The sequence below is a fragment of the Chiloscyllium plagiosum genome, unplaced genomic scaffold, assembly GCF_037043375.1.
Source record: "Chiloscyllium plagiosum isolate Xiang-an unplaced genomic scaffold, Cpla_swu_hap1 HiC_scaffold_10, whole genome shotgun sequence".
Classification (NCBI taxonomy): Eukaryota; Metazoa; Chordata; class Chondrichthyes; order Orectolobiformes; family Hemiscylliidae; genus Chiloscyllium; species Chiloscyllium plagiosum.
This window is the reverse complement of record NW_028270148.1, coordinates 106,443,106-106,466,011: the sequence shown is the minus strand read 5'-3', so window position 1 is coordinate 106,466,011 and position 22,906 is coordinate 106,443,106. Positions and strand designations below refer to the sequence as shown.

At 41.6% G+C, this 22,906-nt stretch overlaps 1 protein-coding gene across 1 annotated transcript in view; it reads right to left on the bottom strand.

Moving 5' to 3' along the window:
- Positions 1-22,906, bottom strand: part of crls1 (cardiolipin synthase 1) — a 60,086-nt gene continuing 37,180 nt past the window's right edge. The window contains exons 3-7 of the mRNA XM_043696577.2: positions 20,667-20,796; positions 7,321-7,406; positions 6,355-6,423; positions 3,336-3,427; positions 1-260 (exon numbers count right to left, since the gene is read on the bottom strand). Of these exons, the coding sequence (XP_043552512.2) occupies positions 170-260; positions 3,336-3,427; positions 6,355-6,423; positions 7,321-7,406; positions 20,667-20,796 (468 nt within the window). The 3' untranslated portion in view covers positions 1-169. The remainder of the gene's footprint in view (positions 261-3,335; positions 3,428-6,354; positions 6,424-7,320; positions 7,407-20,666; positions 20,797-22,906) is intronic.

Here is a 22,906-nt window from a genome sequence, read left to right as displayed (position 1 = left end):
TCTATAATTTTTCACTTTTATTATTAAATTGACAATGTTGTCAGAAAAAAGTCCATGTATCTACATTATTTTAATCAATGTCCTTTTCAGCAGAGAAATCAAGGTCCAGTCCTTCCTTAGCTCATTGCACGGTTTCAAAAAACACTGGACAATTATGAACAGATTTATCTCACTTCATCCGGTTTAAAACTTGCACTGTGCTTTTGCCGTGGAGGTAATAGCTGTACGCAGATGCCATTGTTGTCAATGCAGTAATGTACCTGAAATAACAAAGGTAATACGATAGTCAGATTATCAATAGTCACTAAACGTTGCAGCAGAGTCAAAATTATTAACCTAGAACTCATGCAAGATCTCTTCAATTGTTTAGGAAGAGTCAACGACATGCTACATTTCTATACCACCTTCAATGGTTTGAAAATGCCCCAAGGCACATAAAAAGTGATAACAAGTCGATAGAGGAGACACTAGAACATTAAGCTTGGTCAAACACATGGATCTTAAGGTGTATCCTAAAGCAGGAAAGAGAGAAATAAACAATTGAAGAATGGTGGGGATTAGGGAGGGATACTGAAGGGAAGTAAAAGTGTGAAATAATGTGATGGACACAAGAGAAGTTATATTAGAAGGAATACAGATCCCCGGAAAGCTGTAGGTGGTCACAATGCTTGAGAGAAGAGAGCTGTGGAGGGATTTGATTAGGAGGATATGAATTTTAAAACTGAAACATTATTGCACCAGGAGCTAGTACAGGTCAGTGAAAACAAGGGAATATGGCATAAAAAGGAATGAACCACACTACTTACAGAGTAATAATTCTATAGCAAAGCATCTGTAAACTTGCACATGTATGGACACATGCAGAAGTCACCCTTGAAGTGATGGTTAAATAATGTTTGTATTGAATAAAGACAAGGTCAGCATTTGAGTGAAAGAGAAAACTGTACTCCAAACTTTCTGGCAACTGGATTCTTTTCCTTTAAAAGGTCACTTTCAGCTTTCAGAAAATGCATTATTTAAAAAAAAACATTTAATAATGTAAGCACACTGACAGCTTGATTGTATTTTTGAAGCTGATCTGAAGGTTGCGCAGGTCAGTTTTAGTGACAGGCTGGGCTTTAACTGCAGGAATGTTACTGTGATGGTATGCTGTGCTGGAGACAGACTGCCCTATTGGTCTCCCTCTACCTGCAAAAACAGAGCAGCACTTGGACTTACTTCCAGAGCAATGCAACTCCTTGTTAAAAGGCATTTTGGATTAACCAGCACTACCTGTTCTCCAAGCATTACGGTACTGAGGCAGAGGTCCATGTTCAGAATTACCATCTTTTCAGGTAGAAAGCTAACCTGCAGTCTCATTTACCCTCTTACATGGACATAACAGAATAAAACATCACTGCCTGGTTTTTCATTCTATTTCTCTAGAAATTAATTCCAGTGCTTCATGCACATGTTTTAGAGTCTTATTATCTTATATTCATACTTTCAACAACCGATTTCCCCATGTCCTTTTCCTTCTCAAGCTCATTTAATAAAAACCTACAGGGTAACTTTTTCATGCAGAGGGTGGTATGTGTATGGAATGAGCTGCCAGAGGAAGTGGTGGAGGCTGGTACAATTACAATATTTAAAAGGCAGCTTGAAGGGAACATGATTATGATTAGATTAGATTAGATTCCCTACAGTGTGGAAACAGGCCCTTCAGCCCAACAAATCCACACCGACCCTCCGAAGAGTAACCCACCCAGACCCGTTTCCCTCTGACTAATGCAGCTAACACTATGGGCAATTTAACATGACCAATTCACCTGATCTACACGTCTTTAGACTGTGGGAGGAAACCAGAGCACCCGGAGGAAACCCACACAGACAGTCGTCCAAGGCTGGAATCGAACCAGGGTCCCTGGCACTTTGAGGCAACGATGCTAACCACTGAGCCACTGTGCCGCCCAAACCGTCATCAGTCCAAATTAAAATAATGAACCAGTTTCACCAGTATAGATATTTGTGATTCAGATTTCCAGACTTTACCTTGCACTTATCTGGGCTAAATTCCATCTACCATTGTTCTGCTCAATTTACCAGCTGATCGATATCAGACTGCAGTCTGAAATCATCCTCTTCATTATCAACACCACCACCACCACTAATTCTCATGAAGTCTGCAAACTTACTCGTTATACCTTCTACATTTACATCCAAGTCATTAATGTACACAAAAAACAACAAGAATCCCAGCTCCATTCCCTGTGGTACTCCTGTTTGCACGCCAATTCTGGATCCAGTTTACTAACTCACCTTAGATCCCTTGTCAAAGACTTTAGCAAAGTCATGTAAATCACCTGGACAACCAATCTTGGCTTCGTCAATAATGTCACATCCGTCCACTAAAATCACCATTTTTGCACCTATTATTTACATCATTCTGTATTAATACAGAGCATATGCAGAAGGATCTGCATTGAGTAATCCAGAAATTGGCAGTGGAGACTCGACATCAAGATGATCTGACACCAGCCTATAGTAGGATTTAACTACATTTACTTCGGTTATAAGCTTGGAAGTCTCCTGTGGCAGTGACCAATGTTGCTTGGACGAATCACCAGAAAGATAAATAGCCTATTCAAGATCAACAATTCCAAAGGGACATTTGGTATTTAGAAAAAAGGCATGAAAATACTCATAGGCAAGGGTAGAAGGGGTGGAATGTTTAACTAATAAACACGGCACCACATGCAAGATAGATAATATCTACCTAGATAGAAATCAGTACCTCATCCTGAAAGAGTTCCTCATGGACTAAATATCAAAGCAGAAATCCTAAAAACAAAATTGTCTGATTAAGTGGATGACTAATTGTAATTTATGGAGCAGGCCAATTTTCAAGAGTAATTGTGGTATCAGAATGGATTAATTGCTTGAATCCTATCCAGTAGTAAGTTCTATTCACCAAATTGTTTTGCTACTCTCTAATTATATCAAGATGCTTCTATTTGTTTATAGATCTATCCACATTATCACCACACTTCAACGTGGATCTTGCAGCCTTTGCTGTGTTTTGCCTCCTTTGCTCCTGAGTATGGGCAAGCAAATCCCTAACCTGGCGCTGTTGGCACAGCCTACACCATATTCCCAATCCTGGGCATTTCTGCACCTCCAAATACTCTCCTCATAGATTACTCGGTGTCTAGAACCACAACCACTCCAATCTTCCCCAACTCCTACATGCTATGCAAACAGTTCCTTTTAGTTGAAGTTAAGGGACATTTTACTGCAATGAAAGGTCTATAAATACACATATTCCTTATTTACATAATGTTTCAGGCAAATCTCACCATAAACAGTGAAGGAACACACTGTCCACGTACTGAAAAACTGGGGCTGCCAGTGATGCAGCCACGAGTACAAGTTGAACTGCTGTGTTAACCTGCAACATAAATGAAAGTCAATGGATTAAATTACTGCCAAATAAAATGTTATATTTAATATAGCAACAGTCTGGGGTTCTTTGTTTCAGTTTCACTATATTACGAGTTATGTCGTACAATCAGACCATGGTGCTGACATGCTGGTCAGTACTGGACATTATTCAGTAAAAGCCACACTGAAGGACTCAAATGTGCTGTGTGCAAAAAAAAACTAAAATTGTCTCTCTCAGCACCAGGGTCCCAGGTTCAATTCCAGCCTTGGGCGACTGTCTGTGTGGAGTTTGCACATTCTCGTGTCTGCGTGGGTTTCCTCCCACAGTCCAAAGATGTGCAGGTCAGGTGAATTGGCCATGCTAAAATATCCATAGTGTTAGGTGCGTTAGTCAGAGGGAAATGAGTCTGGTGGGTTACTCTTCGGAGGGTCAGTGTGGACTTGTTGGGCCACACTGTAGGGAATCTAATCTAATCTAAAAACAACACAAAGTGCTGGAGAAATTCTACAGGTCTAGCAGCATCTGTCGAGAGAGAAACAGATTTAACACTAAGTCTGATATGACTCCTCTTCAGATGTGAGAGGGTTGGAAAACTGTTTTATGTTGTGGACAGAGAAGAAACAAGTGGAACAATTGCGATGTGGTTCAAAGCCAAAAACAGAGAGACTGCTAATGGTGATGAAGGGGGAGATAGTGCATAAACAAAGGTGTGAAAAGGAGAAAATGGGTCAATTCTGCTGAAAGCAAAGTTACAGCTGCAAGTGTGCACACGCATTTTTGTGCATGTGCACAGGGCGTAACAAAAATCAAGCACATAGAGGTCATTCTCTAAAATTATGGAATTCAACAATAATACCTAAAGGCTGTAAGATGCCTAAACGAGGTGCTGTTCCTCTAGCTTGCACTGAGTTTTGTTGGACCATTGTTGCAGGTCCAATACAGAAATGTTAGCCTAGGAGCACAGTGGTTTATTGAAATGGCTAGCAAATGGAAGGTCAAGGTCATTCCCACAGACAAAAGCACAGGTGTTCCCAAAAGCAGTCAGCCAATCTCTGTTTGGACTCATCAATTTGAAACAGACTACATTTTGAGCAATGAATACCAAAGATTACATTAAAAGGAGTATAGGCAATACATTGTTTCACCTGGAAGGTACGTTTGAGGCCTTGGACAGTGAGGGAGGGAGGGATGAATGGGCAAATGTTACACCTTCTGCGGTTGCGTGGGAAGGTGCCATTGAAGGGTGAGGGAGTGTTAGGAGTGAAGGAGAAAATGACTCAATGTCACAGAAGGAACAGTCCTTGGTGGAATGCTGACTAAGCATAGGTGGGGAGGATGTGTTTTATGGTGGCATCCTGCTGGAGGTGTCAGAAATGGCAATGGATGATTTTTGAATGCCGGGATGGAGCATGAATTTGAGCAACGTGGTTTGAGAAATTTTTAAGCGGTAAGGTAAATCTGGATTTGTAAAATCAAAACATTCACCTTCCACAAGCAAACACTTAATCTATATTAGTCAATCTAACTAACTGATTGTTTGTCACGATTTAATGATCGTCTAAATATGTCAAGATGTTTGAATGGATTTAATGTTTCTCACATTTTGATGTCCTTCATATAACTACATATCTTATAGAATGAGCTGTAAATGTGATCAGTTTAAATCTTCAAAGAAATATTGTCACACCAGAACTGGAGGATACTAAACAAGAAAGTTAAAATAATCTCTACCTACTAACCTATCTGGGAATGAATGCAAACACTGTTGAGTATTATTTGCTGTTATGATACATAGAGAAATTACTTATGACTAACATCATTAAATCCTCTCTGCGGTAAGATGTCTAAGCTCCCAAGAAAACAGTATACTAGCAATAAATTGTGAAAACTCTAGCTTTCTTCCCCACGCAGTGTTACTGTTTTATTACATCTTGTGCACAGTACTAGCTACACTTGACTTTATACTGCACCATCATTAACAAGCAAAAATACTGGCAGTCCGATAGAGTCTGATAGTTCTGATAGAGTTAAAGGTCTGTTACAACATTTCAACAATTCCATGAAGATCTTATTTTCCCTTACAAGTAACTGTCCAGACACACAACATCAGGAAAGGAACACTGGTCACTCCAAAGAATTGGGAGGATGGTAAATGGGTCAAATTTTGCTGTCAATCCAAGATAAATAATTCATTCCTAAGCTCCACCAAATGCTCAACTCAGAATCAGCAACTGAAAAGACCTGTCTCAAATACTAATAAGATTCCACTTGGATATAAAACAAATAACACTCAGATCACTAGATTCCTTCATTCACCAAAATTCAGGTCAGAATATTAGCCATAATTGCTAAGCAGGAATAAGGCACAAGAAGTTTTTATAATAACTAATCTTCTTTTCACTAGAACCCTGCCAGCCACCATTTTGACTGCTCACTGTAGTTACATTGCTGAGGTTTCAGACAGAAGCTCACAATTATTGCAATTCAATAACCTAGGGCATCAATGGAATTTGATTTGCATGTTATCTTTAAGCATCATTGGATGAGCTGCTGCAGATTACCTACTCTGAAAACTGTTGTCTAATTTCCATCCTCACAACCTGCAACACCTTACTGATAAGCCAGCCCTACAATTCACCTGCTTGCTAGGAAACACTTCCTTTGGTGCCAGCAGGCAGCCTGCACTCTCACTATCAACTTGTAGGTGATAGCAAGCTGTTAGAAGAACAAATCTGTTTTTCAAATATTCCATCTGCTCCAAAACATGCAGGAGTTTAAAAGATACCCCTTAAAGCAAGTAAGTTGGAATAGCGCTTCACAAGCTACATCCACGAGTGACAATAAGACCTGCACGCAGTACATAGAAAACCGCAAGGATCAAACTTCCCTCATTACATGGAAAGGGGATCCAATAATTGAGAAATGCATCTTACCTTGCTGATAAATGTTGGTTTTAATCGTGCTGTGGCATAGCACGGGTTGAAGTATTTGCTGAGAGTCCTCTATGAGAGATGAAAGCAGTTATTTAGTTGTATACAACCGATTTTACAAACTGAAACTAAGTCAAAAGGTTTCACAATGCAATATGGGTAAAGGAAGGGAGAAACAAGGAGAAAGTTTTCTCATTTTTGTCTGCATACAAGTCACAAAGTATGTAACTTTATGGGAGCATGACAGACCAAAGCAAAGTGATTTCATATTGATATCAATGCTAACTTGCTAAAATATACTTTGGGGCAGAGGTTTAGAATCAACTCAGTACAATTATCCCATTCTCCTGCAGTGTAGGGAAAAATCCTAGAAATGCTCCCAGCTGAAACACGCCACAGAGTGATCATGCTCACCTGGGACATCATTTGTAAGGTAGAGTTCAGATCATTCACAGTCACAAAGATTTCTCATTTATCTTTCCCTCTTTGCCACTCTCTCATAATAAGGTATGAAAGACATAATTTCATTTATTAGCTGCCTCCAAAGAATAAACCTAATAAACAACAATAAATTCATCCAAAAGGATGTATCAAATAGGATGAAAAAAAAAGAGGAAAAAAAAGTAAAAGAAAAGACTCAATCAGCACATGACAAAACAGAGCCTTTCAGACACACCTCTGATTTGATGAAAAACCTCAGCACTGAAAATGCAAGCCACCATGAAAGGGGGGGGGGGGGGGGGCAAAAGGGAGGGTGGGTGTGGGTCGGGCAAGTGAATAAGGGCAGCTGGGGAAAGGACAGGCGAGCGCAAGCAGGCAAGTGCGGCACACAAGGGTGCAGGCTTGGGTAGGTGCCAGACAAAGCATGTGCTAGGCAGGCACCAAGCACATGACAGAGATGGTAGACCATCAGAGAGAAAGGGGAGAATAAGAGGGAGAAGTTAAAATGAGATAAACTTTGGTACTTACTGGCGGTGGAACCGTTCGGTATCTAATATAAAACCCAGCTGCAATCAAGGTGATATCTCGCATAAGGACCATAGCAGTTAGAGAAGCTGAAAAACAGAACAAATAAAATGGCTATTAGCTGGGGTTTGGGTCACAGAGGGGAATGCGGACATATTCAACAGTAAGAAGAGAAAATCTTATATACACACATCCTGGAAGGAGCAAACAAACATATTCTATTCTTAGTCCAAATGCTGTTCTGTCCTTAGAAGGAAGATGGTCAGTGTAGTTAATGCCTCAGGCTTCTCCAATTTTAATGGAGAGAGTTTTAAACCGCATATTGTACACTTTAACTTATTTTTTTCCCCTACCAACCAGAAAATAGTTTGCAATAAATGGAGAAAAAGCAAGAGGTGAACTTTGAAATAAACTTTAGAAATTATAAATATACGCAAGAGAGAAACTGAAAGGAACTCAGGTAAAAATGGAAATGTGTGAATAAATGGCATCACAAACTACTGCACATTTGAAGCTATACTGCAGTCACAAAGTTAGTCATTAAAATTGGTCTTGTCAGGAAGCTTTAAGGTGTGACAATTCAAATATTACTCTTTACTGTAAATTCATAAAGAACTTTCAATATGCCTAATACTATACATTTACCATAAATGGGATGCAGACATTTTAATGAACAACAGCTTCTGTGTTACCAGTGAAAAACCTCACCAATACAGCCACAAAGGGTGTAAATTTGCCAAGACATTTGGAAGTATTAATTGATCAGAAGGATAATAAATAGCATCTTCGCATGAGAAATAGAAAGTAAAGCATGCATGGTGCAAGTTAGAATATTAGGTGTTTAAAATGAACAAATGCAAATCCACACAGAACCTTCAAATGGATGCAAAAAGTGCAACTTGATTGTTGTCATGAACAGTAAATAACATATTCTAACCACAGAGAATATGTTAAGAGATATAAAGAGATATTAGGGGAGATGATATTAGGTATTATACATTAGGCTGGCATGGTGGCTCAGTGGTTAGCACTGCTGCCTCACAGTGCCAGGGTCCCAGGTTCAATTCCAGCCTTGGGTGATTTCACCACAAATAACAGAATCACAAAAATGAACCAAAAACATGAGCTAGTGCCCACTATTTTAGTCCCAATTCAATAAAGCCAGAAGCTAAGTGTTAGAAACCATAGAACTGAAGAAAATTCTATTATATTTCCACAAGTATTGAAAGCATTGCTTAAGAAAGAAAAATGCCAATAGAACTGTAATGAAACAAAGGACTGAAAGAACTGCTGATGCTGTAAATCAGAAGCAAAAACAGAAATTACTGGAAAAGCTCAGTTGGTCTGGCAGCATGTGTGGCAAGAAATCAGAGTTAACATTGCAGGTCCAGCAACCTTTCCTCAGAACAGCTTCTGAGGAAGGGCCACTAGATCCAAACCGTTAACTGAGAGTTCTCTCCACAGATGATGAGAGAATGGACAATTCAATCCGTTCAACATGCAGTCTCATCCACTGAAAACGAACAGTCACTTGTATTACTGATCCAAAATGGAGGCCTTTAGTATTTAGAGACTTTATCAGCATCCCACACAACATTTTTAATGGTGCTCTGCGCTGTGATCTCACCCTTGTGGCTTCAATTAAAATAAACTGTTAGAAAAGTAGCAGCATTGACTTAATTTTAGTTTTACACTGCAGGACCAGCAAGTACAATTTCTTGATGAACGTTTGTCTGACCATCAACCAAATCAAAGCAAGTTCTAAATGTGGAAGGAACTTCACAAATAAGGATATGTCTGGTGTTTCCTGGAATTCTTCAACGTAAATGCTCATGGAATAGTTCTTAAAGTGATTGACATTTTTACAAGTTTACATGGAAGCCTGGAAGGATATTAGCAATGGACTGTTCGGGTTTAGTTGTCTTTCTATGGTGAACTTATCATCTTATGATCTTTGTTATCTTTATGCCAAGGCCAAGTTGCAAACAATGATGGTAATCCTGTCCAGAAAATGTCAAGATGTGGTTGTTAAATAATGTGATTAAAGCAAGTGCGGTGGTTAAATAATGTGGTTAAACAAGCTGTGATAAGGACAAAAGCAGTTAGGCATCTGACAAACTTAATCATGGTCTGCCTCACACCTAATGCTGAAACAGCAATTACAGCACATTGTGGTTTATAACATGTGTTAAAGTTTAAGAATCAGATCATTATGTTTTGAGGTTAGTTAATGGTCTAACTATATGCATCAAGCCTTGGGGGGAAAAAAATGTGGTTACAAACCTTATAACATGTTTAGAATTTGTTGAACTAGGAAATGCTAGTCAGAATTATGACCTTTGGACTCTTTTTGCAAGAACTGTTCACTTGAACAGACAAAATCTGCAGAGTTCCACAGGTTGAAATATAGAGAGATTATAATATGAGACTAAACCAATCAGGTGAGAGAGTTTGGAATATGCCATCAATCTCATCCACTGGAAAAGAGAGGAGGATAAATGGTGAGGTGTTTTGAGACATTGAAAGAAAAATCAAAGGTCATCAATCAACAGAACATGGAGAGACAATGCCACAGCTATTGAGGAGGCAAGGGCTGAGTCGTGGAAAACAAAGCTGTATACTACTGATTAGAATCAAAGGTACACAGCACAGAAACTGATCCTTCAGTCCAACTCACCCATATCGACCAGATATCCTAAATTAATCTTGTCCCATGGGCCAAATGCTGACCAATATCCCTCTAAATCTTTCCTGTTCACGTACCCATCCAAAAACCTTTGAAATGTTGTAATTGTACCAACCTCCAACACTTCCTCTGGCAGATCATTCCATACATGCACCACCCTCTGCATGAAAACGTTGCTTCTAAGGTCATTTTTATATCTCCATTATGTACACCATAGTTGATTTAACTTGTGAATAAATTAGTTATTGTTTGTTATGGACCAGACCAGACCAGACCCCCCCTCAAAATATATTAAGAAGTAGCCTAGACCCAATCTTTTTCTTATTGTAAAGGGAAATATCAGATATCTCACAGACTACTCAGCACCTGTCTCCCAATCTCTTTTTAAAAGAAACTAGAAAAACAACACACCTCTTAAAGCCACAGCATCGTCACACGTCACTCACGAACATAGTTTGTGGATGTAGGTTTGCTCGCTGAACTGGAAGGTTCATTTTCAGATGTTTCATCACCATACTAGGTAACATCAGTGAGCTTCTGGATGAAGCACTGGTGTTATGGCCCACTTTCTATTTATGTGCTTAGGTTTCCTTGGGTTGGTGACGTCATTTCCTGTTTTTTTCTCAGAGGGTAGTACAGAGGAACCTCGATTTACCCGAATTTTGGACTATCCAAAGAAGATCTCCAGGTCCCGATAGAAACATTACATCAAAGAGATGTTACCAATACTGATCGCGTCTTTTGTTTACAATGATTTCAAGTAAATTCAGCTTACTGAAATGTTGCTGAGATCAGTCCTGGACATCGATGGGAGCCCAGGCACCGAATCCAAATTACAGACCTCCCACCCTCTCTCTCTCTCCCCACACTTTCCCTGGAGTTCTACACAGGGATGTACCCTAAAGCCCCCTTCCCCAGGTAATCTCTCCAACATTGTCCTGTACAGGGCAAAGGTGGAACCTGTCAAAAAATTGCAGTAAGAAGTTGTGTGTGTGGCTGTGTATATGTGCTATTTTGAGACTCACTCCCCCAAAGGCACCAGCAATCTTGTTGGTGTCTAGTCCAGCTGCCCCAGAAGGAAGGGGGGGCGGGCAGAGGGCACGGTGGCAGGAGCACGCAGAGCGGATGGGTAGGAGTGCAGGTGGACAGGGGTCTGGGGTGCAGATGGTGGGTGGGGATGGACAAGGTGGCAGGGGTGGGGCTCATGCGGGGTGTGCTGCTGCCTAGTCTCCTGAATGGGGAGCGGATGTTGCAAGTGCTCGCTGTGTCAATCCCATTGAATTGATTGCGGGGGGGGGGGGGGGGGGGGAGCTTCAGCAATGCAGCAGGACCCTTACACACAAGTGTGTGTGTCTGCTCAGAAACAAACCCTGAGAGAGAGGGAGGGAGCAAGGCAGGCAGAGCAAGGAAAAAGGAAACTTCAGAAAACTCAGAGCCCATAGAAGAGGTATTGAATCAATGAACCAAATAATCAATTATCCGAACAAAATACTACCCACTCATCCTGTTCAGATAACCGAGGTTCCTCTGTAGTTGTTGTTTTCTCCTTTTTTGTGAACAGGACATGCTTCTAACATGCCACACTTCAATGGATTACCCAAAATTCACATACCAGCAGTCCCCTCAGACCCATACTCTCACTACCTGGAACACCAACGTACAGATTAGCCAAGGAACTACACCAAAGACGAAAACACTTAATACAAGACTCACATCACTCCATCCAAGAATTCCTGAAGACCAAAGCCACCAAGATAGAAGAGGATGAATAATGGTCTCCTTTGACATAACAGCCCTGTTCACATTCATCAACATCAACCTGGCCGAAGAAACACTGACGACACTATTAGAAGAACCAAAGACACATACATCAAACACCACCAACTTCATCAGCATCAACATCGTCAAGGTAGTGGACCTATACCTTACCACCCACTTCACTTTCAATAACAAAACCTACAGACAAACCAGTGGAACACCTATGAATCTCTGACATCAGGGTTCTTAGCAGAGGCAGGAATGCAGAGACTTGAACAAACAACTCTGCCAACCATCCAATCCAAACTTTGGGTCCACTACGTGGATGACACCTTTGTCATCACTAGATTAGATTAGATTACATTACAGTGTGGAACAGGCCCTTCGGCCCAACAAGTCCACACCGACCCGCTGAAGCGTAACCCACCCACCTACATTTACCCCTTACCTAACACTACGGGCAATTTAGCAAGGCCAATTCACCTGATCTGCACATCTTTGGACTGTGGGAGGAAACCGGAGCACCCGGAGGAAGCCCACGCAGACTCCACACAATCAGTTGCCTGAGGTGGGAATTGAACCCGGGTCTCTGGCACTGTGAGGCAGCAGTGCTAACCACTGTGCCACCGTGCCGCCCACCAAACGAAACTAATTAGAGAAAACCTTCAAGACCATCAATAATATCCTTACTGGCATAAAATTCAAAACAGGAGGAAAACAACAACAAATTGCCATTCCTAGATGTCACAGTAGAGCTAACAGCCAGTGGAGAACTTCAAACCAGCGTCTACAGGAAAACAACACACACGGACCAAATACTGAACTACAGAAGCTATCATCCCAACACCCACAAACGAAGCTGCATTGGAACATTATTTCAACGAGCCACCAGACACTGCAGCACAGAACAATTATGAAGAGCAGAGCAAAATCACTTATACAGTGTATTCAAAAAGAACAGGCACCCAATGAACACAGTTTGCTGATTTCTCAGCAACAAACCCAAACAAGCAGACAAAACACGTCCAGAAACCCTAACCACTTTCCTCCTAGATAGATTAGATTAGATTAGATTAGATTACTTACAGTGTGGAAACAGGCCCTTCGGCCCAACAAGTCCTCACCGCCCCGCCGAAGCGCAACCCACCCATACCCCTACATTTACCCCTTACCTAACACTACGGGCAATTTAGCATGGCCAATTCACCTAACCTGCACATCTTTGGATTGTGGGAGGAAACCGGAGCACCCGGAGGAAACCCACGCAGACACGGGGAGAACGTGCAAACTCCACACAGTCAGTCGCCTGAGGCGGGAATTGAACCCGGGTCTCTGGCGCTGTGAGGCAGCAGTGCTAACCACTGTGCCACCGTGTCCTACATTGAAGACATCTCGGAAATGACTGCCAAACTACTCAGACCTTTTGGCATCATGGTAGCCCACAAACTCACCAAAATTCTAAACACAGCAGCTAATTAACTTAATAGACCCTATACAGACAACAAGCAAAATTAATGTAATTTACAAAATGCCTTGCAAGAACTGTAGCAAACACCACATTGGACAAACAGGCAGTAAACTAGCCACCAGGATACATGAACATCAAATAGCCACAAAAAGACATGACCCACTATCGCTAGTATCATTACATACAGATGAGGAAGGACAGCACTTTGACTGGAAACATCCATCCTAGGACAAGCCAAACAGAGACACGCACAAGAAATCCTAGAGGCATGGCATTCCAACCGGAACTCGATCAATAAAACACCGACTTGGACCCCATCTACTACCCGCTGAGAAAAAGAACAGGAAATCTCATCATCAACCCAAGGAAACCTAAACACATAAATAGAAAGTGGGACATAACACGAGCGCTTCACCAGAAGCTCATTGATGATGTTAACTAGTAGGGCGACAAAATGTCTGAACATGAACCTCCCAGCTCAGCAAGCAAACTTACACTCAGAACCTCAACCCGAGCTACAAAACTTGTCAAAACTCGCTATCATAGTCTCTGTCTGTTAAGGTTTCTTGTGCCACAGAGGTGATGTCCCTACGTCTGTGCCAGGAGCCCAGGTTCAAGTCCCACCTAAGAGAGGTGGTGAGCAATATGATCTCTGATTGATTAGAAAATATCTAATCTGTATCTGTGTACTCCTTAAAATAAGTCACGGATGACTCAAATCTAAACCTGTTGAAGCAATTATACTGAAGTGCTTAGTATTAAGGTAGCTGAAGAAGCAGAGACTTCGACTTTTTAAAACAGCAGTATAAATTGGTGGCTCACCAGCTTGTCAAGGGCAATCAAAGATGGGTAACACTGGATTTGCCTTTAATGCTCATGTGCTCAGACTTCTTTCAGAAGTTTTTTTTAGATTACATTACAGTGTGGAAATAGGCCCTTCGGCCCAACAAGTCCACACCGACCCACCGAAGCGCAACCCACCCATGCCTCTACATTTACCCCTTACCTAACACTACGGGCAATTTAGCATGGCCAATTCAACTGACCTGCACATCTTTGGACTGTGGGAGGAAACCGGAGCACCCGGAGGAAACCCACGCAGACACGGGGAGAACATGCAAACTCCACACAGTCAGTCGCCTGAGGCGGGAATTGAACCCGGGTCTCAGGCGCTGTGCCACCGTGCCGCCCATAAATTGTACAGTCAGAGATGTACAGCACAGAAACAGACTTGTCTAACTTGTCCATGCTGACCAGATACCCTAACCTAATCTAGTCCCATTTGCCAGAACCTGGCCCATATCCCTCTAAGCGCAAGTGAGTACTGCTGATGCTGGAGATTAGAGTCAAACGCGTGGTGCTGGAAAAGCATAGCAGGTCAGGCAGCATCCAAGCTGCAGGAAAAATCAATGTTTCGGGCAAAAGCCCTTCATCAGGAATGAGACTGGGAGCCCGGGGGGGTGGTGGAGAGATAAATGGGAGGGACTGGGGCTGGTAAGGTAGCTGAGAGTGCAATAGGTGGACAGAGGTGGGGGTAAAAGTGATAGGTTGGCGGGGTGGCTGGTGCAGACAGGTGGGAAGGAAGATGGACAGATGGTGCAGATCATGAGGGCGGTGCTGAGCTGGAAAGTTGGAATTGGGATAAGGTGGGGGGGGGGGAAATAAAGAAACTGGTTAAATCCACATTGATGCCCTGGGGTTGGAGGGTACCGAGACGGAAGATGAGGAGTTCTTCCTCCAGGCGTCGGGTGGTAAGGGAGTGGCGATAGAGGCGGCCCAGGATCTGCATGCCCGCAGCAGAGTAGGAGGGGGAGTTGAAGTGTTCAGCCATGGGGTGTTGGGGTTGGTTGGTGCAGGTGTCCCAAAGATGTTCTCTGAAGCGCTCTGTGAGTAGGCATCCTGTTTTCTCAATATAGAGATCGCATTGGGAATTGAAGGATCTCAGGGAAAGTACCGGGGAAGGTTGAGTAGACTCCAGTAGGGAGTCCTCCCTTACCCACTGAAGCTCTCTGGGAAACTTCAACACAACTGCAACAAGGACAGACGCTCCCTGCTCCTTACCTTCCTTGAGGATGGGTTACTAAATTTGCGAATGATACTAAGGTAGGCAAGGATGTGGATAGTGCCAAAGGATGTTGTGGGTTACAGAGAGACATATATAAGATGCAGAGCCGGGCTGACAAGTGGCAAATGGAGTTTAATGCGGTCAAGTGTGAGGTAGTTCACTTCGGAAGTAGTAACAGGAATGCAGAGTACTGGGCTAATGGTAAAATTCTTGGCAGTATAGAGAGATAGCGTTGTCCTGGTACATAAATCCATGATAGTTGCCCACCCAGGTTGATAGGGTTGTTAAGGCGGCATATGGTGTTGGTGTTTATTGGTAGGGGGACTGAGTTTTGGAACCACGAGGTCATGCTTCAGCTGGACAAGATACTAAGGCCGCACCTGGTCTATTGCGTGCAGTTCTAGTTACCGCATTACAGGAAGGATGTGGAAACTTTGGAAAGGGTTCAGAGGAGATTTACTAGGATGTTGCCTGGTATTGAAGGAATGTCTTATAAGGAAAGGCTGTTTTTGTTGGAGAGGAGAAGGTCAAGAGGTGACTTAATGGAGACGTATAAGATAATCAGGTGGTTAGACAGGGGGGACAGTGAGAGCCGTTTCCCTCGGATGGTGAAGGCTAACACGAGCGGACATTGCTTTAAATTGAGGGGTGATAGATTTAGGACAGATAGAGTCATAGAGATGTACAGCACAGAAACAGACCCTTCTGTCCAACTCGTCCATGCCGATCAGATATCCCAAACCAATCTAGTCCCACCTGCCAATACTTGTCCCATATCCCTCCAAACCCTTCCTATTCATATACCCATCCAGATGCCTTTTAAATGTTGCAATTATACTAGCCTCCACTACTTCCTCTGGCAGCTCAGTCCATACACGTACCACCCTCTGCGTGAAAAAGTTGCCCCTTAGGTCCCTTTTATATCTTTCCCCTCTCACTCTAAACCTATGCCCTCTAGTTATGGACTCTCCCACCCCAGGGAAAAGACTTTGTCTACTTATCCTATCCATTCCCCCCCATGATTTTATAAGACTATATAAGGTCACCCCTCCCTAGCTCTACCTCGCCACTGTTTCTCTAGATCCTTGATTGTCTTTGTAAAGTTAGGTAGGAAAGTAAGGAGTGAGATGGATGCAAGACGAATATAATAAAGGATGTTTACTGAATGAGCAAGAATATACAAAATAGAATACAATATGATGCCATATAAAAATATTTTCTTAGTAGTAAATATGTTAAAAAAGCAAAACTTTTTTTAATGGTGAGAAACTGAGAAATGCATGCATTCAGATGAACCTGAGTGTCCAATTACATGAATCCTAGATATTCAGGGTAGTTTCTTTCCTCAGTAGTAGGGGCACAGAATGGCCTGCCTTCAACAGTAGTCAACTTGCTAACGCTAGGGGCATTGGACGTACATATGGATAATAATGGAGCGGTGGAGATTAGATGGGCATCAATATTTTCACATCTCGGCGCAACATCGAGGGCTGAAGGGCCTGTACTGCGCTGTAATGTTCTGTGTTCTAAATCCTCCAAAACTGGCAACACCCTTGTAAATCCTTTTCTGAACCCTTTCAAGTTTCACATCATCTTTCCGATAGGAAGAAAACTAGAACTGCACACAATATTCCAACAGTGGCCTAACCAATGTCCTGCACAGCTGCAACATGACCTCGCAACTTCTATACTCAATGCCCTGACCAATAAAGGAAAGCATACCAAATGCCTTTTTCACTATCCTATCTACCTGCGACTCTACTTTCAAGGAACTATGAACATGCACTCCAAGGTCTTTGTTCAGCAACACTCCATAGGACCTTACCATTAAGGTATATTAGTCCTGCTAAGATTTGCTTTAAAAAATGTAGCACCTCGCATTTATTTAAATTAAACTCCATTTGCCACCCCTCAGCCCATTGGCCCATCTGATCAAGATCTTATTGTAGTCTGAGGTAACCTTCTTCGCTGTCCACTACACCTCCAATTTTGGTGCCACCTGCAAACTAACTATACCTATGTTTACATCCAAACCATTTATATAAATGACGAAAAGCAGTGAATCCAGCATCGATCCCCATGGCACACTACTGGTCACAGGCCTCCAGTCTGGAAAAAACAACCCGCCACCATCACCCTCTGTCTTCTACCTTTGAGCCAGTTCTGTATCCAAATGGCTAGTTCTCCCTGTACTCCATGAGATTTAACCTTGCTAACCAGTCTACCATGAGGAACCTTGTCGAATGCCTCACTGAAGTCCATATGGATCACGTCTACTGCTATGCCCTCATCAATCCTCTTTGTTACTCCTTCAAAAAACACAATCAAGTTCGTGAGACATGATTTCCCATGCACAAAGCTATGTTGACTATCCCTAATCAGTCCTTGCCTTTCCAAATACATGTACATCCTGTCCCTCAGGATTCCATTCAACAACTTGCCAACCACCGATGTCAGGTTCACTGGTCTACATATTCCCTGACTTTTCCTGACCACCTTTCTTAAATAGTGACACCACGGTAGCCAACGTTCAGTCTTCTGGCACCTCACCTGTTACTATCAATTACATAACTCTCTCAGCAAGGGACCCAACAATCACTTCCCGAGCATCCCAGAGTTCTAGGGTACACCACACCTGATCAGGTCCTGGAGATTTATCCACTTATATGCATTTCAAGACATCCAGCACTTCCTCCTATGTAATTTTTTAGATGTCACCATCTATTTCCTTACATTCTAGATCTTACATGTCCTTCTCCACAGTAAACATTGATGTAAAATACACGTTTAGTATCTTCCTCATCCCCTGCGGCTCCACACAAAGGCCTCTGCTGATCTTTGAGGGGCCCTATTCTCTCCCTAGTTACCCTTTTGTCCTTAATGTATTTGTAAAATCCCTTTGGATTCTTCTTAACCCTATTTGCTAAAGCTATCTCATGTCCCCTTTTTGCCCTCCTGATTTCCCTCTTAATTATACTCCTACTGCCTTTATATTCTTCTAAGGATTCATTCGATCTCTCCTGCCTATACCTGACATATGCTTCCTTCTTTTTCTTAACCAAAACCTCAATTTCTCCAGTCATCCAGCTTTCCCTACACTTACCAGACTTCCCTTTCACCCTAACAGGAATATACTTGCTCTGGACTCTCATTATCTCATTTCTGAAGGCTTCCCATTTCCCATCCGCCCCTTCACCTGTGAACACCTGCCCCCAATCAGCTTTTGAAAGTTCTTGCCTAATACTGTCAAAATTAGCTTCCCTCCAATTTAGAACTTCAACTTTTAGATCCAGTCTATCTTTTTCTATCACTATTTTAAAACTAAGTTAAAAATCCCACAACACCAGGTTATAGTCCAACAGGTTTATTTGGAGGCACGAGCTTTCAAAGCACTGCTCCTTCATCAGGTGATTCGAAGCAGGGCTTCAAAAGCTCTTGCCTCCAAATAAACCTATTGGACTATAACCTGGTGTTGTGGGATTTTTAACTTTGTCCACCCCAGTCTAACACCACTCCCTCCAAATCATATTTTAAAAATAATAGAATTATGGTCGCTGGCCCCCAAGGTACATCCCACTGACAACTCAGAGTAGGTCAAGTTTTGCACCTCCTCTAGTAGGTACATCCACATAGTGAATAACAAAACTTTCTTGTACACACTTAACTACCTCTCTATCTAAACCCTTAACACTATGGCAGTCCCAGTCTATGTTTGGAAAGTTAAAATCCCCTACCATAATCACCCTATTATTCTTACAGATAACTGAAACTTCCATACAAGTTGGTTTCTCAATTTCCTGCTGACCATTAAAGGGGTCTATAATACCATCCCAAAAAGGTGATCATCCCTTTCTTATTTCTCAGTTCCACCTCAATAATGTCCTTGGACGTATTCCCAGGAATATCCTCCCTATGGATAGGATAAATAGACAAGGTCTTTTCCCTGGGATGTGGGAGACCAGCCCTCAAGGCTATTGGTTTACGATGAGAGGGGAAAGATATAAAAGGGACCTAAGGGACAACTTTTTCATATAGAGGGTGGTGCATATGTGCAGTGGGCTGCCAGAGGAAGTGGTGGAGGCTAGTACAATTGCAACATTTAAAAGGCATCTGGTTTGGGATATGAATAGGAAGATTTGAGGGATATGGGCCAGGTGCTGGCAAATGGGACTAGATTGGGTTAGGATATTTGGTCGGCATGGACAAGTTTGTATATTAGTCCCCTTCCAATTTGGTTCCAATCCATCCTTCTTGCATAGGTTACTTCTACCCAGAAGAGATTCCAATGATCCAAAAATATGAACCCTTCTCCCCTGCACCAACTCCTCTGCTCTATCCTCCTATTCCTTCTTCTCAAGGATCTCCTTTTTTTAATTCCTGCCTAATTTTCTATGTTCTCCCTTCAGAATCTCACCCTTTTGCTGTTGGTTCCAATGTGTACAATGGCCTCCTGCTGGTCCCACTCGCCTTTGAGGACATTCTGTACACTGAGATATCCTTGATCCTGGAACCAGGGAGGCAACACACTATCCTGATTTTTCATTGCTGGCCGCAGAAACGTCTGTCTGTTCCTCTGACTAGACAGTCCCCTATCACAATCGATCGCTTGGTTCAAGGCATCCCCTCATTACATTAAAGCCAGTCTCAATAACAGAAACTTGACTCTCAGTGCTACATTCTCAAGAGTCCATCACCCTCTACATTTTCCAAAACAGCATACTTGTTTGAAATGGGGACATCCACAGAAGGCTCCTGCACTACCTGCCTACCTCTCCTACCTTTCCTGGAGTTAACCCATCTACCTGGCTGTACATCTGTGGCTTTTCTCTCTTCCTATAACTGCCATTCATCACACACCCTGGCTCTTATAAATTCCTTATTGCCTCTAACTACCGCTCCAACCAATCTGATAGGATTCTCAACCAAAGACACTTCCTGCAGACATAATCATCAGCAACATGGAAACTCTCCCTAAACTCCTAGGGCGGTGCTATAAGAATAGCAATTATTTTTCTTATTCATCTACTCCAGGGCCTCCTAAGTGGGGCCATAAGCTCAAGTCAGCAATGAGGGATAACAGTTTTGCTCCCACTGTAATGGATAGAACAGGACCCTCAATGCCTCCACATGTCCCACTGATTGACAAAATGCAGTCACACTGGGAAAAGTGTTTGGCTAAACACTTATCATGTCCTGCAATCTCAAAGCTCATAATGCAAAGGTACACAAGGCATCTACACTGATAGCTATTTTAAGCAAAATAAATTTAAGGCTTTTCATATAGTTGCTCACATTCAGAAACTAAACATGCTATTTCCTTTTCTGAACACTATCCAAGAAAAGTGAGCAAAATGATAACAAAGAGAGAGTACCTGGAATGAGTTCAACACAAGTCAGACTGACATATAGGACACTGATCAGAATCTTATCTGCCAGTGGGTCCAGGGCACTCCCCAAAGCTGATTTCTGATTAGCCCAGTTTCGTGCAATGTACCCATCCAACTGCAAAATGCAAAGAGAAAAAAATGTTAAACAGTCAATCAACAACACTGAATGAAAGCAACAGTTATCAAAAATACCTGTTTAAAAAAAAACTTCATTCACAGCTTGCTTATAACACACAGGATGCTTCCATATCGGTGCAACTCTTCTTTAGCCAACAATTTATTTCTGGTAAATCAAAGTAAATTGTAAAAACATATTGGAAACAATCGCTGCAAGATTGCTTTCAATTTCTACAGGAATGTGTTACTTTTTGAAGATGTACAGATTATGCCATCTAAAATGGAACCTAAGTATGCCTCTTGAAGCCAAGGTGTACCTGCTTCAGAACCTTGAAATGAACTAGGAGCTCACTTCAAGTCAAGTTGCAGTTCGGATCCCTAACTTTGTTAAGGGTGGGGGGAAAGAAGATGTTTTTCACCAACTGATCAATTTGGAATTATAATAAAGGAGAACTGAAAAAGACAGTATTCACAGGTTGATTTGTAATTTTGAGAATTTTGAGAAGTGGAGGAGGTAAAAAAGAAGTTATTCTAATTGTAGCAACTGTCACTTCAACTTTTAAAAAAACTGACATCAGCATAGAGTAATTTAATTCCTTTTAGTCTATTTTTAACTGTCAAACAATTATTTGTGATTTGTTACAAATCTAGAGGTAGTGAAGGTCAGGACTGGGAGTTGATTTGGTTCACTAAATAGCACTCTTATCTCTATATCACTGGATTCAAATGCCACTGCAGGAATTTGTATACAAGATCTAGGCTGACGTTCAACATTACAGAGTGCTGCACTATCCAAGGTGACATCTTTCAGATGAGACATTAAACAGAGCCCAACTACCTTCACAAGATAATGTGAAAAAAAACTATTTTGAAGAGCATGAGAATTCTCCCCAGTCAACGTTTCTCCTCTGAATGAAACCAATAAGTCTCCTTCACAGGTTATCACATTACTATTTACTGTATCTTTGCTGCGTTCACAACAATGACTGTGTTTGCTAAATTAGTCATGACAGTTCAAAGTTAAAAATTACACAACACTACAGTATAGTTCAACAGGTTTATGTGGAAGCATTAGCTTTCAAAGCGCTGTTTCTTCATCAGGTGGCTGTTGATGATAAAGAAGCCTGATGAAGAAGCAGCGCTTCAAAAGCTAATGCTTCCAAATAAACCTGCTGGACTATAGCATGGTGTTGTGCAATTTTTAACTTTGTCCACACCAGTCCAATACTGGCTCCTCCAAATCATGACAGTTCAAATATTCTTCCATGAGGTGTAAAGCGTTGGGACCTCCTGATGTTAAAGATGCTATATAAAGGAAGCAAGTTCTTCTTCAGAGGTCACTAACTCAAATTAGGCGTGACCAATCAAATTCGTCTAGTAAAGGCTTGCAAAGAATAAAATATATGTTTCAAGAGTATAAAAAAGCAAGAAGCATTACTGAATGTGACACAAAGTTAAGGGAATATGTAATGGAAACAGGATTTGCCACCCAGTACCAGTGAATGAATATCTAATATCTTGAAGCAGTGAAAAATCAAGGCTTTTGTTTGAGATATTTTAAAATGCAAGAATTATAAAAAGGGAACCTCGAAGCATTTTTGAAAATTACTTAATTATTTTTGTTTGTATATTTTTAAAACTTTGTTCTTCCAGAAGACCATGAAGTGACAAAGAAACAAGTTTTAGTTAACTTTCCTTTTAAAGTAGTCAACAATCAGATTCAGATTTAATTAAACTTGTAAATGAAGAGAAGTGGAACGGGTTAGAAGAAAATTAAATGCAACATTAAACTTTAGTGTTCCACCCCCATCTCACCTACAAACTGTGAAAACACAATCACAATCCTATGTTGCTATTAAAATGGCGCTACTCCAACACAGCTTTAGTTCAGGCAATATTAATAACCAAAATGCCCATTTTCATTTTTGATCAATCATCCCTCATGAGAAGTTCCAACTATTTAAAACAAAAAACGGTTGGTCAGTTTCTGTCATCACAAACAGCTTGGATACATCTCTCCTTTGTATATTCTATTTTCTGGTGGAATGTGCTTTCTTAGAGCCATCTGTAGTTGGTACAAACTATCACTGCTGCTGTTTCTTTCTTAA